A 22,214-nucleotide genomic window follows, 5' to 3' on the forward strand; every position below is an offset into this window, starting at 1 on the left:
AATAATGTAACAAAAATTACGAATGTTAATGTCACAAACTCGTTTAATCCGGCCATAAAACTTAATAAAAACCCAAAGAAATTCCATATTCAATTGCCTAATGGAACTCATTCATGGCTCGAAATCAGATTTTACCACAAAATAATCTTTAGGAGAAAGAAGAAATAGTCAGAGATAGCTATCTAGGCTAGCATTGTGCTTCACATATAGCAGTTTTACCTGCTCAGAGCCCAGTGCTTATTTCATCATTCAGATCTATTTTCCTTTACCCTCTTTCTCCCAAATTACAATGTTACATAAACTACCAGACAAAAAAAAAAGGATAAATTACTAAGGTTTGGTTAGATCCTCAGCGATTATGCTTATAGTTGTCATCAAATTAGACAATCAGGTCTCAAAGATATCATGCCATCATAGGATCCCACAAGTCTAAAAAGAAGAAAAATACACTGAAGCAATAGAAAAAGTATTTAAATTAAAAATCGAAAGTTTTGAAGATTAAAAAATGAAAAAGTTAATTTAGCAGTTTAATCATTCACTGCGCCTGGAGAAAACAGACGAAGGCGAAGTGACTCAACATTCCTGCGAAAAATCTATGCCTCTTTTTATCATTGATTAGGAGATAACCCATAATACATGGCCGGTGAATCAAAGGCATCTCAAGAGGCAAATGAACATTAAATAAAGAAAATTGAAACAACTAAAGCTACGCCGTTGGTAGAATGGATGAAACTTACAGAGGAATAGGGTTTTCTGTAACCCTTTGTGTTTGTGTGAAGAAGGAGAGCCTCTGAGTTATATAATGGTCGTATTTGAAATAGGGTTTTTATTTTTGTGAAAAGACTAAAGAACCTCCCTTATTCTTTTAATTACGACTTTGACCCTTCGTTCTTTTTTTCTCTTAGGTCGAAAAGCCCTTTCGTCCTATGAACTTTGAGATGAACTTTCAACTAGTCGCCCTATTGGACTGGACTCCATAACTTTGTAAATTGTTAATTAGCCCATTGAATTTAGAGATATTTTTTTATACTTAAAACAGAATCAAAATATTTTATACGTTTTAAAAAAATAAAAAACCAATCAAGCTTTGGCCGGCTCATTGAATTTTTCCCCATAAATTAATAATTTATTTATTAGTCCATTGCATAACTTAGATTTTAGTTAATAAATTACTCGTAGTATTTTAAAGATGACATTATTACAAATAAAAATTGAACATTAGAATAAGTTATATAATATTAAGCTTTCAAACAACCCAAATGACATAAATAGGTCTTGTTACCTTCACATGTAAAATTCTCTAAAACTCAGGACAATAACACGTCACAAATAAAATTAATCTCCAAATGAATAAGTTGAATGATATATCTAATCTAAGAATAAAAATCAAACTTTCAAATAATATTACATTTGAAAGAGAACATTTAGGAGAAACCAAAAAGTTATTATTTAAACATCTTAAATCATAAAAAAATTGATATAAAAACATCCTGTAAAGTTATTTAGCTAAAAATCAAAATTTTATGACCTATCAATATCTATTAAGACATTAATAGCTACAGTATGTAGAATAGATAATTTTTATACAGTATAGTTATATCAAAAAATAATAAATTTATTGTGTATAATAATTTATGATTGAATAATCGGAGTATAATAACTATTGATAACGCTAAATATACTATTAATTATTTAGTATGCAAATTTATCTCAATTATACAAAATTAAAAAAGAACGGACCAAAAAGAGAAAAAACTATAAAGCACCAAAGGACAGAGACCTTATAACGTGCTAGACTCACCGCGTGTTCCCAATTCCACAAATGAAGTCGACGCACAACTCACTCATAAGTCAAGTCGGGCGGTTTCGAAAATTAAACGGCCACAATCGTCTCTGACAATTATTGCTAATATCATCATCATTGAGAAACGAAACATCAAATGAAAATAAGAAGCTTAAAGTGAAGTTATAAAAATAAATATAGTAGAAATTAATATTTTAGTTTAAAATCACAATAGGAATAAAACAATGGTTTTTCACACTTTCATTTTTCTAATATATATGAATCAAACGTAACAGATATATGGTTTAATTTGTTTTTTTAGACACTAGAAATAGATTTTATCCTTTCTTTATTTATCACGCCATATTGGTGTTAAATCTTTCCTTCCTTAGGTTTTAGATTTCTCTTCCTATATATATATATATCATTTAATTTTTATTATTTTGCAAATTTTGTTACTATAGTTTTATCTTGCAAATTTTATTATTTAAATTTCATTATTTTTTAGATTTTACCGTCAAAATATTTTTTCAAAAATTTTACCATCCAACTTTTAATAATTTATGAATTTTAACATCAAAATTTTATAATTTTATGCTTTTTATCATCACATTGATAATAAAGCGACGTTGTTTTTTTTATCATTAATAGTAATAAAATATTAAAAACTAAAAATTTGAGTGATAATTTTTAAAAAATAATAAAAGTTGAATTATAAAATCTGAGAGGCTTCTATAAAGGATGATGCATGTGATAAATGAAAAGGAAACAAAAAGGCAATGATGTCATCGCATACGTAACGAAGCGTAAGCGAGTGGCCGAAAGCAGAGCGAAAGGTCCAAGGCCTTGCTGCCCAAGCCTCCGAATATCATGGGCTCTAAATCCTCTATTTAAGACACACACGCATTTCTTTTCCTCTCAACACACATCGCAAACACGCTGTTCCTACAATCATTCCAAATGTGCCCTTCCGGTCGCACCCTCCTCCCTTCCTCCGTCTCCGATTTCCGACCGGCATTCGACGTCCTCGATGCCGACCGCGACGGCAAAATCAGCCGCGACGACCTCCGCGCCTTCTACGCCGGAGTCGGCGGCGGAGGAGATGACGTGATCGGGGCAATGATGACAGTGGCTGACACCAATAAGGACGGGTTCGTGGAGTACGAGGAGTTCGAGCGCGTGGTCTCGGCGGAGAGAAAGCCCGTGGGGTACTGTGGGGCCATGGAGGACGTGTTCAGGGTCATGGACAAGGACGGCGACGGCAAGCTCAGCCACCATGATCTGAAGACTTACATGGCCTGCGCTGGTTTTCCGGCCACCGACAACGACATCAACGCCATGATCCGATTCGGCGGCGGCGACCAAAACGGCGGCGTTACGTTCGATGGTTTGCTTCGTATATTGGCGCTTGATTGTTCCCCCGCTAATTAATTAAACCTCTCGGGTATTGGCTGCGCGCGTTTCGTTACATTAATTAAACAAGTGTTGGGTTTTGTACTTTGTCCAAGTTTGAGAAATTACAGTGATTAATTGAATCCAAAACAAACCACCGGTGTAATCAAATACCACCCGTTCTTATATTCTTACGTTCACAATTTCTTCTATCTCATTATTTCTCTGTCTAGATTCTTTTTATGCATACACCAAAAAATGGTGAGTAATTCTAAAAAAAAAACAAGGGTTGTAGTGAGCCATGCCAAAATGGTCGTTCATATTCCAATGTTTGTTTGTCCAAATATGGAGTAAGGGACCATTTATTTTTGTTTGGCTTGGCTCGTGAGATTTATTGGCAAATTAGTGCAAGTATTTTTGGGGAACTATCAAATATTAATTACTAAATATTTAATTTTTCACAAAGAACAGATAATCAAGTCAAATGACTATAAATAAACGAATAAAATAAGCTCGTTTTTTAAGTTTTATATTTCTAAATTGCAACAGTGTTTAATTTAGAATTCAAAATTTATTGTATTTATTTACCCTGGTTGTTTGTTAGTATTATGGTTTATGAGTGGTACGATGTATGTCACATTCTAAAATTTGCTCATCACCACAATTTCTTTGTGAATGAGAATTGTTGTAGTACCGCGTCTAGTGTTTTGATAGAATATCGACAATACCATGTAATACAAAGCGCCATTGTTGGTATTGGCAATAAACGTCAAAAGCTATTTAGTCACTCCTTGTGGTATTTCATGCTATTTAATATTAATATAAAAACTTTTTTGCTGTGCAAAAAAAAAAAAACACGACACGCATGCATAAACGATTTGGTGTATATTTTCATTTTCTTTTTATCAAATAAAAGCTTTGTACAACTCATTATCAGTAATATTGATATTGTTGATGTTACATGGTACATATTGTCTTTGCGAGCACATCATATAAAAAAATCAAATAGTTGTATTAAATGTTTTAAATTACTTATAGGTTTAAGATTTAAATTTTCATTTGAAAGACATGTCTACATTTAGAGTCTTATTATATTTCACTAGAAAACAAAAATAGTTTTGTTATATTTAAGTATGTACAAAAAAGAGAATTCCATGTTGAAACCAGCAGGTTGGTCTCCATATTCTTCCTCGTCAGGTTGGTCTTTTTGATAGTGTATGATATGGTGATCGACGGAAGCCTCGTCGTCTTGGGAGGCATGGGTGGTGTTGAAACCAGCAGAAGAGGTTGGGGAGTCAGGATTGGGATTTGAAGAAGGGTTTTGCCTGATTCCATGTATTATCTTTCCTCTAGGAGAATTCAATTGCTAAAAATTGTTATGATTACACTAGGAACTAGATGCACCAGATGTTGTTTAATTTTATATGCTAAATTTAAACTTATCTTATAAAGAAATAATTTACTTTTAAGTTTTATTTTAAAAATAAAATGTTTTAATTTCTTGTTTTGTTTGTCGAAAAAACAATCTTGATTTTAAAATTTAATGTTTTTGTTTTTGGTAGTATTTTTCACCGAAGACAATGTTTGAGTTGAATTAAGCTGAAATAATCACACATCTAAATAAATTATTTCTTTATAAATGTCTTGTGGCCTTTCTATATTAAAAAAACATTTAAATACATTTTTTATCCCTTAATTATTGCAATCATAATTTTGATTCTCTTATTGAACAATTTTAATCACTCAAAATATTGTAATTGTATAATTTTGATTCTTGGTCAATCTTCCACTAAAAATATAATAATAATTTTATTAATGTGAGATTAATAAATAACAATGTGATACGATGAGATGTCAATGTATGTGATAGAAAATATAAATATTAATGTGTCAAATGATATGTATAATGATATGACATGCAAAAAAAATAATTAAAATGTCAAACATATATTTATAAAAAATAAAAAATAAATACATTAAAAATTATAATAATATAAAAAGAATGTAGAATTAAACGTAACAATTTTTATACTTGTTAAATTTTATAGATCTCAAACAAAATCTATAACTCATGGGTTAGAACGAACAACAATCTCATGTATTATATATATAGTTTCCGACTCACATTAATTCCTGAAAAAATATCGTCCGCTTCGATATGAAAAAACATTTTATATTAACTATTTAAATAAATTTTTGGTGTTAAAATAGAAAGTAAATATACATAGGTATTTGATACTTTCAAACTTAAAAAGTTTTTAAAATTTATTATCATAATAAATAATGCTTTAAAAATCTTATATTTAATTTAAAAAGGCTTTTATTTTGGTACAAACAACTAATATCAATTTAATACTGTTTAAAAAATAAATTTATAAAGATAAGTTGTAAAGTAGAAAAAAAAGCATATTAAATTCATATTCCATTGAGTGTCATATCAACAAAAGTATGACTTCAATCATTTAACTTATCAGCGAGTGTCCCTAATAATATTTTCTTAGAAGTATATAAAATTATTGATTTTAACATTTTAAAAGACAATAAAATTCTAAATAACCCTCATCAACCCTAAAATTTAATATTTTATCTTCTAAACACACAATAAATAACACTACTAAATATTATTCATGTCAAGAATCACAAAAAAACTTCTAAAAAGTTCATTTACATAATTCACCTATTAAGAAAAGTGTATATTTTAATATTAAAAAGAATGAGAATACTTCAAACATGTCTCAAAAAACATTGTCCGAAGAAAATTAGCTATAGACAAAATTGAAAATACTTTGTACTAACAAATAGTGAAGTAAAAAACATCTCGGAAAAGGAAAATACAAGTTGCTCCAAATGAATGAGATCAATTCAAATTGCATATTTGTTGTGAAGTCAAGGCCGTATCAGCAGTAATTTAACCTAACTAATGAGAAATATTCAAAGCATTGAAGGAATACTTCTTGTTTTTTGTGTGGGATTGAAGGAATACTTTTAAATACAGATAAAATATATGCAATAAAACTCAAAAGAGATACCTACATTTAGCAGCATAAGTAACTGCTGGAGTCGATGGTTAAAACCTTAAACATCAAATATTCAACCTAAACTGACGGATGATAAAACCCAGATACTGTCTACTCTCATCTGGTAAGGTGATGTCTGATCACTCTCCGTTCTTCATCCAATACAAAATTGGCCCTTGAAAAGTGGCTGCTATTGAAGAATGGTTTCAGATCATAAATATCATGCTCTTGAGCCTGCAGAATATCAAACAAACTCAGAGGGTCAAATAATGTATTATCTCGGTTGGAAAAAAACACAAGGAGAAATGCTATTACCTTGTGGTAGAGATCATCTACTTTGACATCTATGTGAGTTAGACCAGAAGCAGATCCGGTGACAATTTCTTCAAAATGCAGAGCATTCTTTACAAGCTCGCGAAGAATATAAAGGAGCAGTTCATTGTAGTCCTTTTTGAAAGTCATATACTTTCTAAAGCTCTGCAACAGCAAGCACACTGTTTAGGAAAAGGACCCGAGGGCATATTTTTCCAGTACCAATTCCACTAATTTTAAAGGGAATCACAATAGCAAAATGGTAGTATGTATACAAAAAAAAAATTCAAAATAAAAATAATTTGTAACAAAATATGATGCCATGGAATATCAGCATTTAACAGAATTGTGGCAAATTCAGAATATTTTATATACCTTCTGAAGAGCCTTCTGCACCCCAAATTTTTGAGTTGAAATGAATGATTCAAGTAGAACACGAATTGCCATGTCTACATCCTCTTGTGTAACATGTTGCCTGAGATGCATTCTCGCATGTGCTTCAGACATCCTTATCATTGATTCAATGTGCCTTACAGCAATAGGGACTCCTTGTCCGTGCTATACAAGGAAATTAGAGCAGCTTGTTAGTGAATTCAATACAAACAATAACTACAATCTAGTTTGGTAAAAAAAGTTATGACAGGGTATTACTGAAGATTCCCTCCGCAGTTCGGCATAGACATGTGACAGTTTATCCATATCAGCATCTTGTAACCTTGGAAAAATATTCAACTTGGCATATGTAATGTACTTCTTCAGTAGCTGTTGAGGAAGTATCTGCAAAAAAGCCAAAAAACTCTCAAGAGTCAAAACACAGAAGACATAACCTAAGTTTCCGTAAAGGTCATTAACAATAGCAGGATCTTAGCAAGGACCTCTGGATCAGCTGGCATGGCAGATGCATGGATATCTTGGAACTCACTAAAGGACTTATCATCTTGCTTGGCACCCTTGGGTTGTGACTTGAAGTGACTGTCAACGACAAACGTTGCAAGCATTTCATCAGTGACTGGATCAACAACATCCTGTAAAATAAAGAACTCCCTCAATAAATATATTCAAATGAAGAGGTAAACAAAGAAGCAATGAATATAAATATAACCTTCACAACACAGAGGATATCAAAACGAGAAATAATTGGATCTGTCAATTCAACATTTTGAGAGAATGTTTTTGAGGAATCATATCTGCAAGTCAAAGAAAAGTTAATTTAAGAGTAAAGCTTAAATGCTTGAAAAAAGGATCAAAACCATATATCAATACTCATGGTAATATCTTTCAATGTGTATGACAGTTGAAATCTTAGCTGGGACACTGATGAACAATGCCAACTTGCAGCCAGATTCCAGATACATGCAACCTTGCATATTTGCTTACCTTCCTCCAACAGGATTTGCAGCAGCAATAACAGAGCAGCGTGCCTGAAGAGATGTAACAATTCCAGCTTTTGATATGCTTATACTCTGCTGCTCCATGGCTTCATGGATACTCACCCTGGTAACAAAAATATAAATTAATGGTCAAGGATAGTTTTTGTATATCATGTGAAGGTGTAGTTTAACAATGTAATTAGGAAAATTCAAATAATTACAAGATTGATTTTCTTACCTATCCTGATCATTCATCTTGTCAAACTCATCAATAAGACAAATTCCTTTGTCAGCTAGAACAAGTGCTCCCCCTTCAAGAGTCCACTCCCTTGTGACTGGATCCTTATGAACGGCAGCTGTAAGACCCACGGCAGAAGCCCCTTTACCAGTAGTGTATACAGCTCTCTGTCCAGTTTTCTCAACATACCTTGCAGTAGATTTTGAAATATTTGTTAATTTATAGATTTGTTAATTTATTGATCACTAGTAAAAAGATATCTACAAAATAAAATCTAGAAAATTATACTTGAGAAACTGAGACTTCGCTGTCCCTGGATCACCCAGAAGAAGAACATTTATGTCTCCCCGCAGGCGGTGCTTTCCTTCCACGTTTTTTTCTTGACCTCCAAACATAGCTAAAGCTATTGCAGTTTTTATGTCATCATGACCATAGATTGATGGAGCAATAGACTTAACAATCTGAAATTTAATCCATAGCACATTACATTACAGAACAATAATCAAATTGAAAGAAATACCAATAAAAATTCCAAGGAACACACCCTTTCTCCAATTCGAGGGTCTTTAGCCAAATTTTCAATCTCTTCTATGTCTTCCTGTGTAAGTTTGTAGGCAGAAAAAAGGTCTTGCTTTTTCGTAACATAATTTGCCTCAACAACAGTGGCAAACACTGGAAACCCATTTTTTGTGTTTAAGGATAAGTCAAAATTATTGGTATAAACACCTGTGACCTCCTGAAATAAGAAAATGATTAAGAAGGTCATTATATAACAACTAAGGGCCGGCCAAAAAATTGATGAGTCAAAGTAAAAGATGATACAATTTCTTCTCCAGGGCGTGCACAATCAATCAGATCATTTAATAGTATCACTTCCTTGTATCTTGGAAGTCGACCTGCAGGAACTATCCCTGGACTCTCTTGGAGGGTAAGCTTCTGAAAATTCCTATAAATTGTCTACAAGGAGCATAGAAAGAAAGAAAATGAGTTTATTTACCTTTTAGTCTTTTAAAATAATGATGATCAACTTATTTTGCAACATCTCAATGCAAATGTCTTTTGTAATCATTTGACCTAGTTGAAATGACGATCAGCACTCAGCAGAATATGTGCATCCAAAAGGGTTCGAAAACTTTGTACCTGTTCAATATTGACAGTGAACGGTCCTTTTGATTGACACTCAGGACAGGATCCCACTTTCACCTCTGAATATGAATTCTGAAAAAAAGGCCCCAAAATTGCCCCGCATTTGTTACAGTCATACTTCACCTGCTGCAACTGGGGGAAAACTCCAGAACGTCTGGTTACTACTCCCCCAATTCGGATCATTGTATTCAAGTGGATCTGCCTGCTCCAAAGAAGCCAATTTTAAGTTTTTCATCCAATGGAAAGGGAAGGAGAATGGAGTAACACATCAGTTATGTTTTTTTATCTACCTTATATTTCGAATCTGATCATAAACTGGCAAGTTGGTTATGCGCACATAAATCTTTTGGTGTATATTCCTGTAATTTGGATGTAATTCAAAGACAACATTTTTCGTAACATCTTCCATTACTTCTAAGACAGATTGAGGGGCATCAGCTAGCCAAATGGCAATGTTGGGATGAACATAGATAAATTGTTTGTAATCTATCTCCAAACTGCACTTACTAGCTGGCATTTAAAAACAAAAAGAGTAAGCTGGTGTAACAAAGATATCACTAACTGTCACAAGTACGCAAACATATCATAGAGAATATATATTATATTACCTGACACCATCTCATTTATCAGCCAGACATATTCCTTGTCCCGATGTTCATTTTTTGGATTAAGATAAGTAAGTAAGAAGTCCTTGAATTTCCTGGCTATGAAGCGGCGCACTTCATCTCTTGTAACCCACTCTCTAAGTGTACCTTGAACATGATACATCTCGTATCCATCATCAAAATCATCCTACATTCCATGTACCCATGTTAATTGTGAAATAAAATCAATGACGAAACTTTAAAATATTTAAAAAGAAAAAAAAAATCACAAAGTAGATAATACGTCATCTCGATCATCCTCCGTTTGATCAGTCATAAGAATATCCTCTCTTGAGTGCCGTTGTGACCTTCCAGGTGAACTTTGCATACCATCAAAGTCATCATCACTTGCTACAGAAGGTCTAAAATCAGCTCGAGCCCTTTTAGAAGACCTGTGATTGTCATCATCTGTATCTGCAATAGAAATCAACACCATTTGTTTCCCACACCAAAAACTTTGTAAACAATAATAGTTAACAAGGCTTATTATATTTACATTTCTAGCTCCTCTATTTAAACCTAATGAGTTGTACTAGTCCCCCAATAATTTTAAGTAAATTTCATGACTCAAATTTTTTTAAGTTTGTTAAATAGATAAATGATTAGAAATTCATTTGCATCATATATGCCATGCACCAATGCATGATCAATCAAATATTTCTGCCACTGTGTCACAACTCACAAGCAATACAATCATTTTTCCTCGTATCCACATCAATTAAATAGTTTGTTGCAAACTAATTCATTATACAGAATTGTTTTAGACCCATATATTATAATCTAATTCAAATTTCATCCAAACAATCAAATTTCCACCATTAAATTCTTTGATGTATAGCAGCCAAACAATTTTCATCCATTACAAAAAATTTAGCAGTCCATCGAGGACGATGGACTTCCATTGCCTATACTCAATTTAAAGAAAAATCAGTTCAACAAATGAAAAATAAATAATCAATTTGGGGCAACCAATTCAGAACAATTAGGGAAGAGATAAAATGGAAACATTACCCTGGTCGTGGAGAAGCTGGGGAAGCTTGTTACGATTGGAAGCGCGACCATCGCGCGCCTCGAGTTCAACCTCCGCAGCCCTTCGATCTTGCATGATCTGATCAAAATCTCTGTCGTCTTCCAACGAGTCGTCCAGCCCGAACGATTCGAACTGGTCAGCCTCATCCATTCTCTTATAATCACTGTCCATTCACCCAGGCAGCGAAAAGTTGTAAGTGCAGAATGAATTAGGGTTTTCCAAGAGATGAAAAAAGGGAGAAAATAAAAAGAGAAGACTAACTCCAAAAAATTGTCATTGTAAAGATCCTCTCCATCTTCTTCTTCTTCCTCGGGCTGTTCTTCAATGTCGTCTCGTACGATATCGGGATCGACGGAAGCCTCGTCGTCTTGGGAGGCATGGCTGGTGTGGGTGTGAGGAAGCTGGTCGGTGTTGAAACCAACGGAAGGAGAGGTTGGCGATTCGGGATCTGGCGTTGAAGGGTTTTCAGGTGCCATTTTCTTTCTCTTACACTAGGCTTTCTGTCTCTTCTGCAACTCTCACCCTTCTTTTCTCTTCTCTTTCCAACTATATTTTTTCTCTTTTGTGGGGGCCCTCCGTTTGGCGGGAAAAGTTTGGCGCCAATTCTCTCACTTGTTGGCTTGGCCACTCTGCATAAAGCCCATTATTATTATGGATCGCATTTGGATTTAGACTCTTCAGAAACTTATATTCTTGCTATTTTTCGTTCGCTAAAGGATAAAATGTAGTTTGATTAAAAATATAATAATTGATTTTTATCTTTACAAAAAAAATATACTTATAATATATATATATATAATGAAATTTTTACGCTAAAATTTTAACTATTACTTTAAAAAAAATTGTTATAAGTATACTTTTTTTATATTTTTCTTACTTATTTTGTATGGTAAGTATTACATTTTTTATGTTTCTAAGGCATTTAATACATTTGTTTTTTTAAGTAATATTTTTTATATCAAATATTAAGAAGATTTGTAAAAAAATAAAAAAATTGAAACATTTGATGTATAAAAAAGTAATAAGTTTTGTAATATATATGGGATAATGCAATTGGAATGAAATTATCAGCTAGATGTATTGTCAATTAATATAGGATCCCTTTATAGTAAGTTTATTTTTAAAATATGTTACAGCAAGATGTTATTTAACACCTTTTTATTTATATATTAACACATTTTTTATTATTAAATAATTTTTATGTGAATCTCATTACATCTTTTAAATTATAGCTTACTGAGTATATAATTCGGTCAACGATAAATATTAAAAACTAAATTTTACATTTTATACACTAGGTATAGGTTGAAGGGCCAAAAAAAATAACTTTCTCTTAGAAAAAGAATTCGTTAAATTGGTAATAGAAAAATTATTTATTACATTGAAAACCTTTTTTTAGTGTCATATAGTACTTTAAAAAAAAGAAAAAAAAAGGTTTAAGCATAAAAGACATGCTCTTGCTCAAACGCCTCACAAGACCCATATTAAATTGAACTTAATAAAATTCAATTCAACTCCCGCCAAATGAAAGAATCTCAAACGCCTCACAAGACCCATGCTCTTGCTCGCTCATCGGAGAAGAGCAATCGCAGATCGCAGGATTCCCCAAACTTCAATAAGGCACAACGCACTTCGCAAAATCTTACTCAGTTTTTTCGGCTTTGCTTTCTACACATTCAATTTTTCATGTTTATTGTTGCTTTCATCTTTTGCCAGATTCAAACCAAATGTTTGAATGCTGCATTGAAATCCATTTCTGAAGTTCCTATGAATTCCTCCACAATATCCGACACTTTATACGCTAATCGCAGTGAAGACGCTACTGTAAGTTTGAATTTGAATTGACTATTCAAGCTCCAAGTAATTTCTAGGTGCTCTTCATCATTGCTTATTTAAGAAAACTCTTAGATCGGACTAGTAGCAGAGCTTAAATGAACAATTTTATTATTTATGGTTAATATATGCCTCGTGTTATGTACTGTTTGGATTCCGAGAAAATAAACCGTGTAAAGTAAAAGTGCTGTGGAAACTGGAAACCACAACCGATTCAAATGGTTTTTTTTTATTTGTTGCAGATCTCGTTGGTGGAAGAAGGTTTGAAGGAAACCTTGCTTCCGTCTGATAAAATACCGTCTGAAAAGGTCATCGATGAAGTAGGAATTGTTTCCATTAAATGTTTGTATGCCTATGAATTGGAAAGTTCCATGTTCCCTTCCACAGAGTCAGAGATTGCTGCTATTGATCTTACAAATGCAAAACCTAAGGTCTTCAACTCACACAATGCTGCACCTCAATATAAGAATCTTATGGATGAAATAACCAAATATATCATAGAAGATCTTTATACGAATACTGTGCCAGAAGACTTCGATCGGTCTTATCAATTGATGTCTGCAAAAAACCGAACGGTGTTGCTGTTGTTCTGCACTTGGCTTATTGGAGTGTTGGCTATATTTTTCTTCACTTCTGATATTCATTGCCCTTACCGTGGACCATTGCCGACTTGAACTACTAATTTCATTATGGTTGATATGCATTTAGAGTGCGGAAAAAGATGTTAGATATTTTGTTAAGTGGCTTTTGTAGTATATATCTCAAAACTGAAACTCTAAGACACTATGATGTCCTTCTTACACTTGAGTTACGTTGAATTACCATGGACTAGTAGAGTTTCATCGAAATTGACGTAAATGTATAAATATTTGAATGTTGTGCTTTATTACTGCTCTAGTAGGCGATTTATATCTGATACCCTCCTGCCCATGTCATGTGGTTCGGATATTGTAAAGTTAAGCGTGTATATATACATGATTTGTGTTGTGTGGCATAACATATATAGGGGCAGTTTTCTTGGAGTTAATACAAGATACTATACTAACTTCACTACTAATTGGCTAATTGCCATCGCCCAGCATAAAAGCCAAAACTGTCATAGATTCTGGTGGTAAGCTGCAGACGTTTTGTTAGTCAAGTTAGGCTGTATAGGTTTCCCTCGTGCGTGCTATAAGCAATTTCTGTTAGAAGAAAGTCTTGTCTCAAAGGAAAATGTGCTCATTGCATCGCAGGCGTCACTAAAATGCAAGGCGATCTTAAATTCAGTTATTATCTCGGCAAAGCTCGCTTATACCTTGATACTGAGCAAAAAAATTCTTATGCATCGTATAATTAACCGAGAAAGATTTAATTTAATCACCACTCCCTAGCTGGTATGTATCTGATGTGAGGCTTGATCAGTGAGAGTGAGTGAGTGATGGTTTGGTGGCTGACGCAGGGACCTTGTGATTAGGTTGCAGGGACTTGATGGTTTGATATGCAATGGATGAAATTTGGTTATAGCCACGCACTCTGCCTGCACTGACTTGGCTGAGTGCTAGTTGCAACTTGCAAGTTCGGGGATTATGTGTTCAACGCCTTGGGAAATGGTAGCGCGACTTGATATTACTATTAGGTTGATCTATGCTTCTTATCAATAAAAATAAAAATAAAAGGGATCTGTGCTGAGTTCTAGTCTCTAGGGACTTATATTTTGGGATTGCTGGAGGTTTTGCTTTTGTGGTTTGAATTCTAAAGGCTTTGCAAGTCATTGATTCTCTGGTGAAGAGAGTTGTGGTTGTGGTCAGTGGTGAGTGGTCACGGTTGATTCTAAGAAGGGTTAACCTATATACTTGTTGATGGTATACTATCACATGCATGATGGCAACGGAAGAGCAAGCAAAGGTCTCAAAGTGTATATATATATATATAGGTTAATAGCGTGACTGCAACAAAAGATTAGGAAGAAACGGCGTTTATTCTTCTTGTTAAAAATGTTTATAGATGCAATTATTTAATTTTTATTGTGCTGTTACAATATTATTTAATAGAATTGTAACATGCTTAAAAAAAATAGAATTGTGACATAATAAATTTTTTTAAAAAAACTTAAATACATTTTTTGCATACAATCTAGTGTTTTTTATTCATTTTAGCGCTTTGAACAGTAAAAAAAATTAAATAATAAAAAAGCATATTTAAAACGTTGTAAGGGCAAAAAATTTACAGCGATGAAAATGAAAAAATACTAGGGACGACAAATGTTTTTAAACAAGAAAAAAAATACATATTATAAATTGAGATCACATAATAAAGTACTGAAAAAGTTGTATTGAAGATAATCAATATTCAATAGAGATATGAAAAAATATTTGTAATTAACTTTTGTACTTTATTTAGTAATTTCATGTTTTTTTAATAATAAAGGGATAACAATAGAAACTAAATTCTTTTTAAAATGAAATTGAGTGTGTGTTTGGTTTTAGAGAATGAAAAAAAAAATGAATTAAAGTTGACTATAAAAAGTTTGAGCCTATAAAAAATATAAAATTTTCTTTAATGTTATTTCTTTCATGTCTATCAAACACACCGTGAAAGTCTTCTACAAAGAAAAAAAAATCAAATTATAAATTAGTGTTGTAGAAACTAAAATATAGTTTAACGTTTTTATTAAAAATAAAATAAAATTGACTTGCCAAACTTCAATCAGCAGATAGATAAGGAAATAATAATGACAGGTGGTGCTTTTGAAAAAAAAAAAAAGGTGAGAGGTTGTATGTTTGACCCAATGCTTACGCACCTTTTCTTTTAAGAAGATGAATGAGTTATTATAGATTATTTTAGAAACTAAAATATAGTTTTTTTCATCGCTTATATGATTTCATTTGATGGGATACACGATAATTTAGTTTTGAAAATGTAACCAATAATTCAATAAGCATCATTCTTATTTCTTATGCGAAAACATCTTCGTACCAATTATCATTTCCCTATATTATTTTTCTTTTTATGGTCATATGCAAATTCTGATTCTTACTAGGCCGTATTAAATATTTCTTTCTTTCTATGCTTATGTTGGTGAATCTGTGCTTTGGTTTGGGACATTCCAAACGAAACTGAAAGTCTTAAACCAGTCTTTCCTTTTTTGGTTATTATTGGTCGAAAAAACACGGTTCCTTTTATTTTTTATGTCAACTAATCATGTTTTCTTAATATATCAGAACTCTATGTTTGGCCCCAGAAAAGTAGGTCCAATTTTGATGTATACGGACAGTTTTTCACTAGCAGCCCAGCTAGCAAGCTTTTGTTGGTGTCCATCTCTATTGTTGTCAAGAAACTTATTCCCAACTGGCCAACTCCATATGGTAGATCCTAATTTGGCTTCCGTGACAGGTCAGCTTCCTGGAACATCATTGCCAGCTTATTCCATGTTCCTTGATGGTTATTATTCCAATCTTCTGGAACTTGGTTGAGGCTGATAGGTAAGCTTATCTAATTAATCTACCCACTTGCTCTTTCCTTTTGTTTATTTGTTTTGTTCTGCTCATGATTATATATTTCTATTAGTTGCTATTCTCACAATCCAAGAAGAGCTTGGTGCCCCCTTAATACCAAACAAGAAATTAAAAGATGCCATATTGAAGTCAACTCTCAGGGTTAGGTGATTCATGCATTGCCATTTAGTAAATAAATATGTTAAACTATATATGAATATTCCGCATATATACGTACAGGAGACAAAAAAAGGTTCCAAATTATGAAGATTGCGTGAAATCTACTGATCAGAGGGTAAAAGTTTTTAGCTCACCAAAAAAAAAAAAAAGTTTTGATATAATTGTTCGAGTGATCATATGAAATACTTGCTTAGATCATTAAATTTTGCAAACACGAGGAATACATGAGAGAGAACAACCACTACATGTTTGTCAATAATTTTTTTATGGCTACATCTATTGATATAATTTACCTTACAATACATGTTAGATTTATGATGGCTACACAGTACAGTATAGCATAATTATTGACACTAAGCTAGTTTGTCAATAAATTTTATGTCATTAGTTTTGCATGCAATTTATCATAGTTAACTATCGATGATTGCATGCGCGGCTGGGTTGTCAATAGCAAGACGTTTCATGTATGCCAACATTAGTGGAATCCGGATCCTGTCCACCGGATTTTCTAGCGTGTTGATGACATTCACATATGCATTTGCCAACGGCTTGACTGTTGCAAACGACCGATATAGATACGCCCCCAAGAGTTTCTAGCTATCTTCGCCATTTCTTACTTCAATATCACTAAAAAATTCATTTAACTCCATAACATTTTCTATTTTCAAATTCATATCCCTCCTTAGCTTATGAACCTCAATTCTCAAAAAGCCATACCAAAGCAATTACGTGCACCCCTAAATAACAAGATAATATGGCAAGTATCCTTATTATATACACAACTTTAATCTAATATCAGATCCATTTGATGGGATAGATCCAACCTTAATTATATTTGATCTTATAGGCACTCATTAGGCGGGTCATAATTTTTAAATCAGTTTTTAAATTTTTACACAAAAATCTCAATCACTTATTTAATTATTTTACAGATTGTGGTACATAATTTTATTGCGTCTGTAGCTGTTCCCGTTTAGGTTTCTCTTTGGGTGACCTAACCAAAACATTCAAGTATGTGTATCCTGTCTAGTCTCTACGACAATAGTTATAGTTTTTTTTTTTTTTTTATTAATCTCCAATGTCAATCTATCTCCATGATTCTTGAAGATAAGATATAACTTTGATCATATATCATAATCTCCAAAAATAACAGATAGGGTAATTACTATACTTAAATATATTATTTTTTTAATGACTCGTAAGGTGGGTCATGATAGGTGCTTAGTCCAAAGATGGCCAGAGGATACACAGTAGTCATGAATGATTTCTAGTTAATCTTGGATTACCCTTCACCGCTGATGTGCACTAAGTACCCTGTTTTGTTCTTTTTATTATCCCTTCTCTTTGGTGGTCGCTGTCTTATTGTGTCTCAAAAGGGAGGCAACCTCGCTGGCTCCTCATAATGCCTTGTCGTGATTTAGCTTTTCAAAATATAGTTATCCAACATTATCCCCTGTTGGCTGTTGTCACACACATGGTACCATAATTTTAACGAGAATGAGGAGTATGCTTATGATGGGCATTACTATAAACATAAACTAAATCATCCATGATCATATTGGCATTCGGATCTTGTTTTTATCTTCTCCATCGGCTCTTACTTTTCACCCCTCACTTAGGATAGGTAATTATACCAATTGTGTAGCTTTATGTTTTGGTATCTTTCGAGTCCCGAGTTCTCACCCAATGAAGTAGGGACAAAGCACTCGACCCTTTAATTTGCACAAGCATTATGACATCACAGAACAGAAGAGTGAATAGGAGAATTAAATTACAAAAAAGAAAAAGAAAAAGAAAGAGAGAGCGAATAGGAAGATGTTGGGAAGCCTGCTCTGAAATAAGAAATTTAAAAGTGGCAAGCATCATGTTGGTTATCATAAGCTAAAAATGAATGATTGAGAATTAAATTATAAAATATCTATTGTACGTGAGAGAAGGGACCCATTTCAGAAAATGTGGAGCATGACTGTCCAGAAGCTCAGAAAAGAATAAAAATCCAAAACCGCAACAAAAAAACAAAAACAATTCGGGGATGGGAATTAAACTGCCAGAGAAACACTCCACACAGCACATGCACCCCCCCTCTTTTGTTTATTGTTAATGTTAATGGATGATGACCACCAACAATCATTGCACTGGATGAAAAGAAATGAATTGTGGGGCCTTATTCCCTCAGTCAATAAACATCGTGCACCCATCCAATGCGGATCCAGTTGCTCAATGCTTACCTATCATGAAACCGATGCACTCGAAAACTCTTCGAATATGTCAAACAATAGTTTTGGTCCTTTTGGTTTTGGATAGCAACCGGGTTGATTGACATTGTGTACTTGCAACGTCAAGGTTAGATGGGATATACAAAGACTTGCTATTAAACAATGTATCTTGCACAAAGCACATATTTTATTTCATCAATTATAGGCAATAAGAATGAAGTTTAGGTAGTTTTTATGATGTTTTACAAGGAGTTTAAGTAGTTGGTTGAATATGTACGGGAATTATTATAAATGCTTTTATGTTTTTACTTAAAAATTTATAATAATTACACAAAAAACTTGAACTATTATTATTACTATTATAAGTTTACGTTTTTTAATTTTTATCAATTTCAGATTTTGATTTTATTTTTAGTACTTATAAATTTGTATTTTAGAGATTCAAATTATAAAATATAAACTTATAAAGACTAAAAATAAAAATAGAAAACTCACAAAAATCAAAATTGAATATACATAAATTATAGAGACTAAATTAAAAGTGTAGAAATATACTTAGAGGTTCAAGAACGACAAACTTATATGAATTAAATTCTTATTTAAGCCTTAAATCAATACAAATTACTACTCGTTGAAGACAAAACTGCATGTTTACTACAAATTCTCTCGCTCGTGCGGGTAAACTAAAATTATCAACATGTTTGGAATTTGTGTGATTGGAATTTTTATCATGTTCAAAAAAGATTTTCTAATTCTTCCAAGTTCCAACCCCTTCGATACAATCCCTTTGCCCTCTTTAATATGTATCACTATTGTACAGAAAATGTCTCAAATCTCAATGGACCACATTTGCCATCTTCAAGAGTCTCTCAACCTCGCTGGATTATTTATGCTATTTTCTTCAACAATGAGTTAGACATGCTACAGATTAGATGGGCATGAACTTTTATCCCAATATGTCTAAAACTTGTGACACATTCCAAACATGTAGTTAGTAAGAATGTAGAAGGTGAGAAAAATTAGTCTTGATAATATAACTATATTGGTAATTAGTAAATCAATTAATTTTAATTTTAATAGTCTATTTGTATTATATGATTAAAATTTACTCTTGTAATATAGATACTCTAGTCTTTTATGTGATACACTATGTGTATCAAAGTGCAATGCCAACGATTAAAGTAGAACCAATAAGTTTCCCGAGCAAAGCAATTTAAAATTAGAAAATGTCCTCAAACATAACAAGAAAACATTGGCACATTTACCTCGGTGAAAGATAGCAAAGCTTTCTCGCCATTAAATTTCATGGACAGAACTTGTTTATGTTCCTGGCCGAAATTAAATAAGAGATGAGAAACAGAAAGGCTAATAATTTGTAGAGAGAGAAAACGTCACCTGCAGCAGAAGAGGCATTTTAATTAATTAATTTTTTTATCAGAGAAAATAGGCTTTACAGGCTGGCTGGGCTCAAGTTGAGACAAGTGCCGAAAGTTGAACCCAGTCCAGGAGGGAGCTGAACAAATGTCTCAAGTTACGGCCCAACAACGTAAATAAAATAAAATATTTTAATTTATTCTTTAAATGAAAAAAGAAAAGGACGCGTGCTTTGGCAGTCTCTCTCCATGGCGATTGTGATCCCTTTATATGTCTCGTCCACCGTTTCTCTCTCCCTTGAGTTCAACCTCACCTCCCAGGGACATCTCACCCATTCACCTTTCTCCTCCACTCTCATAGCTTTATTAGCTTTCCTCTCACTCTAATTCTCTACCCCCAATCAATCTCAAAATTTCCAATTCTTATTTTTAAGAATTGAACATTCTTCAAATGGCATCGTCACCTTCATCATCATCGTCGTCGTCGTCGTCTATGGTCTCAAATCCAGTTCCGAACACGGACCGGTCACGTGACGCGAAACGGAGGAAGAAGAAAGCGCAGCTGAGGCAGCAACTACGGCAAGAGGACCAGAGCAATCCCAAGTGGAAATCCCAAGCGCAGCAACAAATCTACTCCTCCAAGCTGCGCCAAGCCTTAGCCAGAGTTAACCTCGGGTCGTCGGCGCCGCCGCGCCGAGGCAAAGCCGTGCGCGACGCCGCCGACAGAGTCCTAGCCGTGACGGCCAAGGGGAGGACGCGCTGGAGCCGAGCCATCCTCACCAACCGGCTCAAGCTCAAGTTCACAAAACACAAGCGACAGAGAGTTACAATTACAACACCCCCAACCCGGTCAAAGAAACCCCGGGTCAGCGTTTACCGGCTGAAGGGGAAGGGTTCGCCGGGTGTGCAGAGAAAAGTGAGGTTTCTCGGACGCTTGGTTCCCGGTTGCCGAAAAGAACCGTTACCGGTTATTTTGGAAGAAGCCATTGATTACATACCCGCGCTTGAGATGCAGGTTCGAGCCATGAGCGCTCTCTTTAACCTTCTCTCCGGCGGCGGCGCCGCCTCCACTTCCGCGCCACCTAGCTCGTCATAGAACACACTTTTGGCTTTAGGCGTTTATGTATGTATACAATGTATGCCATGCCATATCATGTCATGTGTCTGTCCATTTTTTTAATTGTTATATTACTATTGTTTGCCTCGTTTTCTTTCACCCTTGCAACCAAAGAAGCTTTCTTTCTTTCCCTTTAATGTTACTAAGTGCATAGTATATACATACATATATATATATATATATATATATATATATATATATATATATATATATATATATATATATATATATATATATTCTCTTTCCAGTAACTAATCGTTCGTGAGAATGTGAACATTGCCTTCAACAATTCACCAACGAGTTTCGGTCGTCGTAGTTCAATGTTGGTTTTGTTCGTGACTTTCCTCCGTGAGACGTAATTTTGATGAGTCAAGTAAAGATTATTACAGACAATAAAGAATACATATTTAGAATTAGAATTTAAATCTGAGACCACTAATCCTAACAATTTCGTACCGTTAATCCATACTTTCTTTGATAATGAAAAGAATACAAATACAAATTAAGAAAAAAGAACAAGTTTGCAGTTGAGAAGGGCTAATTACAGGTCCTGACTCTCCATCAGAAAGGTAAGGAATCGGGTTCAAATAAAATACCTCTTTCTCTACCTAGCAAATTTACTATCCTTGAAAAACAAGAAAGATAGAGAATTCATTCTTTGCCCAAATTGTTGATAGATTAGTAACGAATTGATGAATAAGCAGGTGGTTTATACTTTATAATAGGCGAGAAGCTTGCAAAACAAACCACCTTTTTTCTCAGGGGATAATAATGTTGTTGAGGAAAGGAATTTATGGTGTACGATGTAAGTTGGTGTCACTTGAACTGGTAAGTAGGTTAATAAAACTTATCAGAGTTGTAAATTTGTAAGGGTACGTCGGTAGGTTTGCAATTAACAAATAACATGTGCACTTAATTAGGTTGCTTTGTTTCAATCTGAATAATAATATATAGTACCATGACCTGAAATGAAAATCTCTTCCAGGTCATGGCCAACCTTTTCTTAATTGGTCTTACGGGTTCGCTTGTACATTTTGAAACTCCAGTTAGTAGTTGGTATTTTGGATGCATTCTATACTGGGTCCTAAGG

The 22,214-nt window shown here is 33.6% G+C and overlaps 4 protein-coding genes and 2 non-coding genes across 6 annotated transcripts; 3 read left to right on the forward strand and 3 right to left on the reverse strand.

The window, feature by feature from the left end:
* Window positions 1-165: 165 nt before the first annotated feature.
* Window positions 166-253, reverse strand: LOC113000027 (small nucleolar RNA snoR118). The gene has a single exon (XR_003265300.1). It is a non-coding gene; the product is annotated as a small nucleolar RNA snoR118 (small nucleolar RNA).
* A 92-nt stretch (window positions 254-345) lies between these two features.
* On the reverse strand, window positions 346-419 carry LOC113000010 (small nucleolar RNA R66). Its single transcript, XR_003265283.1, has one exon. It is a non-coding gene; the product is annotated as a small nucleolar RNA R66 (small nucleolar RNA).
* A 2,218-nt stretch (window positions 420-2,637) lies between these two features.
* On the forward strand, window positions 2,638-3,621 carry LOC100527230 (putative calcium-binding protein). Its single transcript, NM_001249793.3, has one exon. It carries the CDS (start codon window positions 2,744-2,746, stop codon window positions 3,212-3,214), a length of 471 nt encoding a protein of 156 aa, NP_001236722.2. The 5' UTR covers window positions 2,638-2,743; the 3' UTR covers window positions 3,215-3,621.
* A 2,392-nt stretch (window positions 3,622-6,013) lies between these two features.
* On the reverse strand, window positions 6,014-11,580 carry LOC100813006 (DNA replication licensing factor MCM2). The gene is made up of 17 exons (XM_006600317.4): window positions 11,194-11,580; window positions 10,914-11,095; window positions 10,147-10,316; window positions 9,867-10,050; window positions 9,549-9,768; window positions 9,253-9,460; window positions 8,935-9,069; window positions 8,657-8,848; window positions 8,401-8,573; window positions 8,113-8,301; window positions 7,882-7,998; window positions 7,607-7,691; window positions 7,380-7,529; window positions 7,156-7,281; window positions 6,880-7,062; window positions 6,508-6,669; window positions 6,014-6,426 (listed from the first exon to the last, which is right to left on the reverse strand). Exons 1-17 carry the CDS (start codon window positions 11,406-11,408, stop codon window positions 6,310-6,312), a joined length of 2,808 nt encoding a protein of 935 aa, XP_006600380.1. The 5' UTR covers window positions 11,409-11,580; the 3' UTR covers window positions 6,014-6,309.
* Window positions 11,581-12,450: 870 nt separating this feature from the next.
* Window positions 12,451-13,668, forward strand: LOC102666590 (uncharacterized). The gene is made up of 2 exons (XM_014769692.2): window positions 12,451-12,756; window positions 13,008-13,668. Exons 1-2 carry the CDS (start codon window positions 12,457-12,459, stop codon window positions 13,437-13,439), a joined length of 732 nt encoding a protein of 243 aa, XP_014625178.1. The 5' UTR covers window positions 12,451-12,456; the 3' UTR covers window positions 13,440-13,668.
* Window positions 13,669-20,036: 6,368 nt separating this feature from the next.
* On the forward strand, window positions 20,037-21,223 carry LOC100803765 (transcription factor bHLH148). The gene has a single exon (XM_003550868.4). It carries the CDS (start codon window positions 20,459-20,461, stop codon window positions 21,101-21,103), a length of 645 nt encoding a protein of 214 aa, XP_003550916.1. The 5' UTR covers window positions 20,037-20,458; the 3' UTR covers window positions 21,104-21,223.
* Window positions 21,224-22,214: the final 991 nt, after the last annotated feature.

The sequence above is a fragment of the Glycine max genome, chromosome 17 (genome assembly GCF_000004515.6).
Source record: "Glycine max cultivar Williams 82 chromosome 17, Glycine_max_v4.0, whole genome shotgun sequence".
In the NCBI taxonomy this organism is placed as follows: Eukaryota; Viridiplantae; Streptophyta; class Magnoliopsida; order Fabales; family Fabaceae; genus Glycine; species Glycine max.

What these genes read in the sequence shown, in the direction of transcription:
- LOC100527230 (NM_001249793.3), top strand. Translation starts at nt 2,744, where the DNA reads ATGTGCCCTTCCGGTCGCACCCTCCTCCCTTCCTCCGTCTCCGATTTC.
- LOC102666590 (XM_014769692.2), top strand. Translation starts at nt 12,457, where the DNA reads ATGAAAGAATCTCAAACGCCTCACAAGACCCATGCTCTTGCTCGCTCA. An exon ending in ATCGCAGTGAAGACGCTACT is followed by an intron (nt 12,757 to 13,007) that starts GTAAGTTTGAAT and finishes TATTTGTTGCAG; the next exon opens with ATCTCGTTGGTGGAAGAAGG.
- LOC100813006 (XM_006600317.4), bottom strand. Translation starts at nt 11,408, where the DNA reads ATGGCACCTGAAAACCCTTCAACGCCAGATCCCGAATCGCCAACCTCT. An exon ending in AAGATGAATGATCAGGATAG is followed by an intron (nt 7,999 to 8,112) that starts GTAAGAAAATCA and finishes TTTTGTTACCAG; the next exon opens with GGTGAGTATCCATGAAGCCA. An exon ending in TGCAGAAGGCTCTTCAGAAG is followed by an intron (nt 6,670 to 6,879) that starts GTATATAAAATA and finishes TTGCTGTTGCAG; the next exon opens with AGCTTTAGAAAGTATATGAC.
- LOC100803765 (XM_003550868.4), top strand. Translation starts at nt 20,459, where the DNA reads ATGGCATCGTCACCTTCATCATCATCGTCGTCGTCGTCGTCTATGGTC.